General features: G+C 39.2%; 1 protein-coding gene across 13 annotated transcripts in view; it reads left to right on the plus strand.

The window, feature by feature from the left end:
- The window catches only part of Unc80 (unc-80 subunit of NALCN channel complex), a 179283-nt gene extending 170750 nt beyond the window's left edge, over nt 1–8533 (plus strand). For all 13 annotated transcript variants that reach the window (XM_087569006.1, XM_087569011.1, XM_087569012.1 and 10 more), the window contains 4 exons: nt 1908–1989; nt 3025–3136; nt 3712–3911; nt 4688–8533. In XM_087569006.1, coding sequence (XP_087425132.1) covers nt 1908–1989; nt 3025–3136; nt 3712–3911; nt 4688–4954 — 661 coding nt within the window. In that variant the 3' untranslated portion in view covers nt 4955–8533. The remainder of the gene's footprint in view (nt 1–1907; nt 1990–3024; nt 3137–3711; nt 3912–4687) is intronic.
- Nucleotides 8534–9485: the final 952 nt, after the last annotated feature.

Consider the following 9485-nt stretch of genomic DNA (forward strand, 5'->3'; position numbering starts at 1 on the left):
CTCCAAGTAATGTGTTTTTTTTCTTTTCTTGCACCATTTTTTTCCTCACAATCTCAGATTACTAAATAAAGATGAGACAAGAGGACTGCCTCCTAGTCATTTTCTCTGTCCAACTATTTTCAAAATGTATTACCTAGTTTCTTTTAGTATCCTAGAAGCAATAAACTCATTGCGAACAGCAAACGTAAAACAAGAAAGCATGCTATACATGTCCGTCTTCATATACAAACCATTTCACATCAACTAACTTCTTTTCTCTACCTTAATGGGAGGTAGTTGGTAAGTATCAACCTCCCTTTATGGCCAAGGGAACTGAGGTAACATCTAGATGTCAATGAAGAATCCATTCCAATGGTAGCTTTGCTTGGTATTGGAAGAAATGTGTTTCCACTCGTGTGCATATATATATATGCTTTCCAACTTAACAGACACGTTAAAATGCATAATTAATAAGGAGATGTCATTTCAGACATGCCAGCAACATAGTCTGAACTGCTTCTAACGTGCTGCACTATTTCTTTAGCGTAGATGCCTTCATACATGCTACAAAGTCACAAAGATAAGGCACATCAATCCTTTGAGCTTGATCTTTAGGGAAGCAAAGAAAATTTAAAACCTCTTTCTTTGGTATTCTTTGCAGAATTTTGTTTTGCCTGCATGAGTCAGATGGTGTGATCAGATCCCTATTCTATAGAAAGTTTGGCAGACCTTATTGAGAATCACTGCGTTTTCTTCTAGTGAAAACGTGAGTTGGACTTTAAATGAACGGTAGCTTTGGCTACACCAACTGTGATCATTAGCCAGTCGTCAGTACAGGAGATGCACTAAATGCCCATCTTGCTGCTAATTTTGTTCACTAAAAGTGCAACGAGGTATTTATATAGCACATGATAAAAATAGGAATGTGTAGATATAACCTTTTTTTCTGGACAGTTGCTGACTGGGTTCCTCTATGGGACGTTTTACCCTAGCAAGATCTGTAGATGACTCTCCTTTTGAAAAGACAATGACATTATCAATTAATCACATTGACATCAACCACAGAATTAAAACATCATCTGGGCACAGTGTGATCTCTCTTTTCATTCTCTTTTCCATTGGAGATATCTATAATACATGCATGGAGAATGAAAAGGGATCCTGGCCCACCTCCGTATGTTCAGATTCACCCAACACTAAAGTAGTAGACCCTTTCAGAAGTCATTTTCGCTTGTAAGAGACACACATACACAGTAAATTTGGGGGGAGTAGACGACTTCTTTTATCAACTGCACAGCTCGCCGGAGTGCAGCTGAGTTGTCCTGATAGTTTACTTTGCCAGCCTTTTAAACCTAAAATGACTTTCAAGTGCATTTAAATTCTCTGTACGTGTGACAATTGATCTGCCGAGCTGTCACAGAGACTTCAGGCTGCAAGCATGTGTTGAATGTGTCCCTTCACCCAAATGGATTCTGTGTCTAATGTGTTCAATATCTGTCCATCTTATTTTCATTTAAATTGGAAGTTTTGAAACAGGTGTTCCCATCCATGTGACAGAGTTGTTTGTGTGTATTTGTTTCCATTCCCCTTGGGAAAAAAATTGAGATTAGAATATGACATGCTAAGCCTTTTGATGCCCCCCCCAAACCAGGGGTGTTGTTGAAGCAATGTCCTGCTGAATGATGATAGACACAGCATCAGTGATTGAAAACACAATCTCAATTTTGAGAGCTTGGGGCTATACAAGGCCTTGTCCTCCTTTCCAAGCCTTTGAAAAAGCCCTACCCCAGGGACTCTCCCAATCATCCTTCAAAGATAATGGTATCTTTGAAGTGACTGTTCCATATAAGTGGTTTTGGTTAACACTCATCAAAAAATGGTCCTCTGCACTGTCTCCAGGGAAGACTAATGCTGTTGATGCTTGGCAGGGTGGCAAGTATACAGAGTGAACCTGGCCAGCAGAACGTCCTCCTGCAGCAGCCACTGGGGAGGAAGAGGGGCCTGAGGCAGGTAAGAAGGCCCTGGAATGCTTAGAGAGTCATCCTGTAAGGCAGAAGAGCCATGTGCTTGCCAATGTTTATTAAGATTACACTTGGCCTTGTAGCCAGAAATAAGCAGTGTACAGCAACCATCGAGCATGGTAACTGCGGGGCAAGCTGGGCACTCGAGGATTCTGTTTCAAATACGAAGCTGTTATTGTGCAAAGCCGACTTTTTGGTGAGGGATGCCGGGCATGTCATGGGTCTTCTTGTTCTCCGTTTGGCAAGCTTCTTCCCCAGTCAACCTCACTGGCAGAGCCTGTGTGTACTGTTCCACAGTTCACGGGACATCCACTTTACAGAAAGACAAAGGCAGGTCCTTCCTCACTCCGAGACTGGGGATTTAGTTTAACGCTGAAGCAGAAGATCGTCTTCTTTTCAGCTGGGTACTGTGGTGCATACCCACATCCCTAGCACTTAGGAGGCTGAGGGAGGAGGGTTGGGAGTTAGTGCCAGCCTGGGTCACATGGAGTTAAAGGTAGTAGAGGACATATTTCCTTAGATGAGACTCCTCCTCCGTATCTCAGTGGTTTCTCCTTCCATCTACCCCTCATACCTCATCTCTTCTCAGCTCCCATTTCTCCATTTCCAGATAGGGTTCCACTATGTAGTACAAGATGGGGTCACAGGCAATCCTCCTGCCTCACTTTCCCAAGTACTGGCATTCCAAGTACAGCCATCAGTCCTGGCTTACACATTATTTTGTAAATAAAATTCCGACGGAAGCTCTGCCCATGCATCTGTGGTGCTCTTGACGCTAATGTTTGCTAGAGGTTTAGGTTTCCTAGCATATATTTCTGAGAGTTGAGCAAAAGTCAGGCACTGAGCATTATCTTTCGTTTCTTATCCACTGAAATTCTCAATTTTGGCATTTTACATCCATTAATGTTCCTAGGCTCCAGGAAGGAACGGTTAGGACAGCTGAGTTAGAATCGCCTGACCACTGTGTCTGTTGTCCCCAGACAGTGGACTTTCTTGCCAATTTTATTTTATCTATTTTCTTCAGCTAAGACGCCCTCTCCTGTCAAGGCAGAAGACTCAAACTGAACCCAGAAACCGTCATGGAGCCCGATTGTCCACCACTCGCAGGAGCATTCAACCTAAAACAAAGCCATCTGGTGAGGGAGTCCTCTTGAGTCCTTTCTGATCCAGAAGGGACTGGATCCAGCAGAAACCGAGTGTTGCAATAGGCTCACCTTTAGGGAGGTCTTAGGATAAGTTTCCCAGGAAACCTTACTACTTTTTTTCCCTCATCGTTCCCAACCTTTCCCCATTCCCAGTGAACATAGATAAATGGGACAACCCAGGGTAAATTGTTAATATTCTGAACTTGAATATAAAACAAAAGGTTGTAGTTTTTCTACTCAATCCAGGAACTAGCATGTTCTGTGTCTGACTAAAGACAAAGGCACATAGAATAACTCATTGGGCCTTTTAGTTGTAGGATCATCCAGAGGAGGGCCGTTATGATCAGTTAACCTTTGCAAATCATAGTTTAGAACACTCATGTAGAAATGATTTTCTCCCTTCACTCCTATTCTATATAAAGTGAAACCAAAATACATAAAATGGTCCAATTGGATCTCCCTTATTGCAAACCAGCAATGTCTTTATGAGGAATCTCTGGTTCACGCCATTATTAAGCATCAGCAGTCAATTCTCTCCTACCTATTGGTTTGCCTCTTACTTACAGTTGATCAGAAGCGATCTGTGACATTCATTGAGGCTCAGCCAGAGCCAACAGCTGCCCCAACAGATATGCTTCCTGCCACCGGCCAACCACAGAGCTGCGGCCCAGGCCGGGCTAGGAAGCCAGAAGGAACAGAGAAGCCAGTGCTCACATCCTCTCCTGCCATTGTCATTGCAGATCTTCATAGCCTGTCTCCCAAGCAGGTGAGGGCACTGTGGAGACAGGCAAGACGTATTCCCTGAATCCTTATTTGCAGGAAACATGTAGAGATCACATTTCTTCCAAATCATTAAGTTTGTTTCTGTAACACCTTATTGCCCAAACAGATACTATTTTTGACATGGTGGAAAAGAAAATCTAAATAAAGTGTTTGGTCAACAACATATCAGTAATTAAGGAAACCAAGAGGAGTCTTAGTGCAAAACATAAAAAGAAATTATTTATCATCTGGAATAATCACCAACAACAGAAATTTGATCTGTAGTTGAAGTATTTTTCAATTACAGCAAATGAAGTTACTAGCATCATCGATGAAGCCTTTAGATAGTTTTCTGTGTCCTGAAGATCAGATGGACTTAAAGCCTCTTCCTCATTGTTTTATAATTATTTTCTTTGGCTTATATAAATAAATTTCCATAGGTATCATATTCTAATATGATACTTACAAAAAACTAAATGGTAATATCAATATACACATTCACATAGGCTTTTATAGTTAAAAAGAAGTGCAATACATCATTTGAGTTAGTTCATTTTTATAGTAAGCATGGTTCCCCCAACCTCCCCCCAAAATAAACACTATATCAAAGGGTAGGAAATCAATGCTTGAAATCTGGAAGGGTCCTCATAGATCCTACCTATGGCATAGGCTGGAATTCATCTTTGATTTCTTGTCCAATTAGAGCCATACAGAACTTTTTATGTTCCTTCCTGGTACCCATCCTACTTGTCCATGATGCTATGATCCTTTTGATCACAGAGTGAGCCCCTTCTTGCTGAAGAAGGAGAACAAAAGGAGGACACGGAAGTACAAGGTGCTGTAGCACACAGCCCCCTCTCTACTCAACTGTCAGACCCGGATGACTTCACTGGCCTTGAAACCTCCAGCCTCTTGCAGCATGGAGACACTGTCCTTCATATCAGTGAAGAAAATGGCATGGAGAATCCCCTGCTGTCCAGCCAGTTCCCTTTCACTCCTCCTGAGCTAGTGGAGACAGACTCAGCACTAGATGAGTCCCATGTTTAGTTCTATATTGCAGGAGCTCTGCGCTCGACAGAAGACTGCTGACAAGAGAACGCTTCTGATGAAAATTATTACGTCTAAAACAGCACTTTATAGTACGTGAGTGGCATTAAGTCTGAGTGCATTTTACCGCCAAAACTCCTAATGTTTCAGAAACATCTTAAAAACCAATAGCTAAAAGTCTTTAGTTGTACGAAGACCATAGCAGGGAAGAACAATGGGAAGTGCTGTCTCGCTGCACACTGTGTATAGCTTGTGTATAGCTTGCTTTGAGCAGCTAGGAACCTATACTATTACAGACAGTTGAGAATATTAACGTTACTGCCCTCATAATTCTAAAAGGGAATACACGCTCTTAAGATACTCACATTATACATCTCACGACAGTGTTTATTTTTGTAGTTTCAAAGTTTTACATTAAGTGGCTTTATGCACAGAAATTTATATAGAAACAATCAGAAAGAAAAATGATTAGATTAGAGGAACTAAACTATAAACCCCGCAGCCATTTTTGTTTGGGTCAATAATATAGCTGGTTATTTTAAAAAACAAACAAACGAACTATTTTTAGAGATGTGGACTTTTAAAAATTTATTTTTAACTGTCCTTTTCACTATATCCTATAAGTCAAAATTCTGATGCTGCATCTCATTCCATTTCATATCTACTGTATTAGACAGAGAATATTCTAGAATCTCAGATATGATTCTGAATTAATAACATAGACAGCTACATAATTATAAAAAGCTAAATGTAAATAGCATTGCTTGAAAGAGATGGCATTCCTACTTCTATCCCTGACGACGTCAACGTTCAGATTAGGCCCTGTTGGGAAAGAGGATTGCTTTCCTTCACAGTCCTTGTGCCTGCCCCTGAGGGCATATTTTCATACATTAAAGTTAAGTTGTTAGAACTAGATCAGAAAATAACTTTTTCTCAGTTGTCAAATATTCTATGATCCTTAGGAGATCTCAGTTAATGAGGGAAAGTCAGAGTAATCAATTTCTTTATAGACTCAGACAGCTTGTATATATTACAAATAGGGCTTTAACTTGAAGTGCAGTTACTTCAAAAAATAAATAAAATAAAATTTGAAAGGCTTGTCAGGCCAGTACTTAGTGGATTATTGAAGGGCTTGGGCATCATACAGTTCATAAATGGTTTTCAAAGGTTTAGCAGTTTATGTCAGAGAAATGTAACTACTAAACATTGAAAGATCTCATAACATACCTGCATTATTGGTGTGTGTGTGTGTGTGTGTGTGTGTGTGTGTGTGTGTGTGTGTATGTGTTAGTCTTCAAATAGAAGTTAAACAGAGATTTTTGATTATGTTGAGATGAGTTTAAAATATATTCTATATGCTTAAATGTTCACTATGTTGGCTATGAAATGTATACTATAAAGAAGATACCTATAAACCCATACAAATCATAAAGGAAATGATTATTATGTTAGAATTATTTATTAAATAAGCACAGTGACTTATAAAATCAAATGTATTTTGGGGCTATGATCCCATTCCCCATGAGAATGGAAGTTAATCTATTAAGTTAACTAGAATAAAACTTAAAATCCCCCAGGTCAGAAAATCAGGGCAGTACCACCTTCTTGGCCTTTTGGCTGAGAACGAGTGTGGGAAATCCAGGAGACAGACAAACCTTTTGTGTCATACCACCTTCACATCCTTTTTACTTAATGCTCAATTTGTTTCTAAGTGCAGAAGTAGATATGTAAGTGGCTTTCTGGTTCTAAGCTGACATATTTTGCCTGTTACAAACTATGCTGCTCAATTAGCATTAGAGGCCTTATGTTTGGTAATTACAAGTGTCTGAGTTATGTGCGTCTATGTGTCTGTGCTTTGTTCTCTCTTTTGGATTCGTGACTCAAAATCTCTATGATGTCAGATATTTAAGAAGTATAGAGGTCAAAGAATTGTTAAATACTCAATAATAACCCTAAATACCTTTATATATTTTAAATGTGTTGGGCTGTTTGCGAAATGATTTTACTGGTCTGTCTGCCTTTTAACCTGACTCCTTCACTGTCAGGTATGGAAATCTGTTATTAACTTTTTCAATAAGCTAAGTAATGTTTTATTTTAGAAAAAACGATGTGTCCACTCTGAGAACTGGGGACTTACAGAGTGGGAATGCTCTCATCTTGGGACTTTTGAGATTTCTCATCTATTCCATTTAATGTGTCCTTAAATGTGTTGAATGTAATGTGTTGAATGTTTATGTGTAGTAACTAAATTATATGTATGTGCATAAGACTGTCACAAGATGTATTCTCAGGAATACTGTTACCTGGAGTTTGAAGGAATAACTTAAAGAAAACAGTTAAGATAAAAGTTCAAGTTAATTGACAAACTTTTGTAATATTCAAAATGTGACTAAGAACTAATTATCACTTTTGATCAATTTATTAGTAAAATTAGATCATATCCTAATCTGTGATGCTAAATAATAATCTCATTCAGAGGAAAGATATAACAGGCACTCACTTTCCAGGTATTAAAAATTACATCCAAATTAAAATTGCTTCTTTGGAAAGTAACTTTATAGAGAATCCTTGGAGTAAAAATACATCGTCCACGATAGTGGGTACCCATGTGTACTATTCAGATTAAAGCAGTTTAAATCCTGGATACAGAATTTTCTAGAACAAACATTTTACTTTCATTTGCAGCATTCAGTGTTTTCTATAATTCTATTAAATCATTTGATTCTTCTGACAAGAGAAGTGTGTTACTGAGTGCCTTGGAACAAGCCACTGAGAACAACAGTGTCCACGGGCACAACTGGGCACATGGCAGTGCTGGAGGCATCTGTTGGTTTTCTGCTTCGAGCCTCCAAGAGTAACTTAAGACAGGATGGCGTCTCTCTTTTAGCATCTGTTCTTTCAATCAGTGAAGAACTTTCTCCACTTCGCTGCCCACCTCCTAGAGTTTCCGAGGAAATAATAGTGTATGAATAGAGGTCCATAAGGAAGAAAGGGTCATGAATGAGTAGAATTATAGAACAAACCATGAACTAATTTCCTTCCTTGAGTTGCACAGGACACCTTACCAGAGAACTCTCCAGAATGTGCTGCTGTCACATAGAGTCCCACTTTTGCTCTGTGACCTCACACTACCAATCCATGGCCTTGTGTCTCAGCAGTGAGTAAACTGTCCCACTTCCTCACTTACTTTCGTGGGTCTCAACTGCAGCATTTCAGAAGCAAACTTTGATTTGACACTCAGGAGAATAAAAACAAGTAGAGGGCAGAATGTATTTGGAAAAGTTTATGATAAATTTATTTATATTATTTAAGGATCATTTAGGATCACAAATCTACGTACCTCCATGATATTTTTAATAGTCACTGTGACCATGGGATTAAAGTCCTTTATTAGCCATTTTGTAGGTAAAATACAGCCAACTTCCTTCAGATGACTATAAAGTCTGTTATGAATACTGAATGACCAAAGAGCATGGAAAAATGCATCTGAATAAATACTGAGATGTTTATGAAAGATATTTATGAAAGCTGATGATTTGTGTTTGAATATGCACATATAATAAAGTAAATCTAAAATTATTTAATGTGCTCTAATTTCATTTCTCGACATTGGGAATGGGCTAGCTCATTCAGGATTGTTTTTGAAGGTCTGGACTGTGCCTCCCTTTATCTCTTGTTCCTCACACCTATATCTGGCCTAAAGTCACTACCGGGTAAACACCCCCAGTTCCTCTTCCTCCACATTTGATACCTACCTTCTCCTGTTTCTCATTCTCTATTTTTTCAAAATAAAGCAGAATGCAGATATGGAAGACATCAAGCCAACTTGACTTCACAGCCCAAATTATGACCTGCTGGAATGCTGGTATATCCCCAAGTCAGAACATTAAAGACTATTGTCCTCTGAGTGTGTCTCCCGTAGAAACCATGGCATCTAAATTACCTCCATTCTTTTAATAAAACTATGAGATCCCCAATCCTTGTTCCTTAGGAATTGCTGTTGTTCTATCCATGTGTATCTTCATGTCCCTTTTCATTTCTTCCTGACCCAGTCAGTTTGTTTGACATTAAGACACTTAATTCATTTCAAGAATTATGGTTGAATAACAATTCTATCAAACTGGCTACTGCAGAAATTCCTACACCGAGTACTTACCAGTCACCAATCAGCAGCAGCTTGACTAGGGAACTTCTCAGAAGAGAGGACTATAAGAGATGGAGGGTGGGGAAGGTTCTGTGAAATGCTGCAACTAATGATTGCACAAGCAACTGTGGCTCCCTGCACAAAACCTACAGACGCACGAAGTTATTTAAGTAGGAGAGGGATTAATTGGGAAGAAGGGGTCAGGAGCTGTGTCAGGGGACTAAGAGAGGGTAATGGGATTGTATATGATCACAATCATATATGTATGAAATTTTAAAAAGTCAAAACAAATTCCTACATTGTAGGTGGTAGTCTAGCTGATTAGCCCGTTGCCTTCTTACATTATACTCAATAACTATTTTTCCTTCCAAAAGGAAAAGAAGCCAT

Source organism: Rattus norvegicus, chromosome 9 (genome assembly GCF_021556685.1).
Source record: "Rattus norvegicus strain SHRSP/BbbUtx chromosome 9, alternate assembly SHRSP_T2T, whole genome shotgun sequence".
Taxonomy (NCBI): Eukaryota; Metazoa; Chordata; class Mammalia; order Rodentia; family Muridae; genus Rattus; species Rattus norvegicus.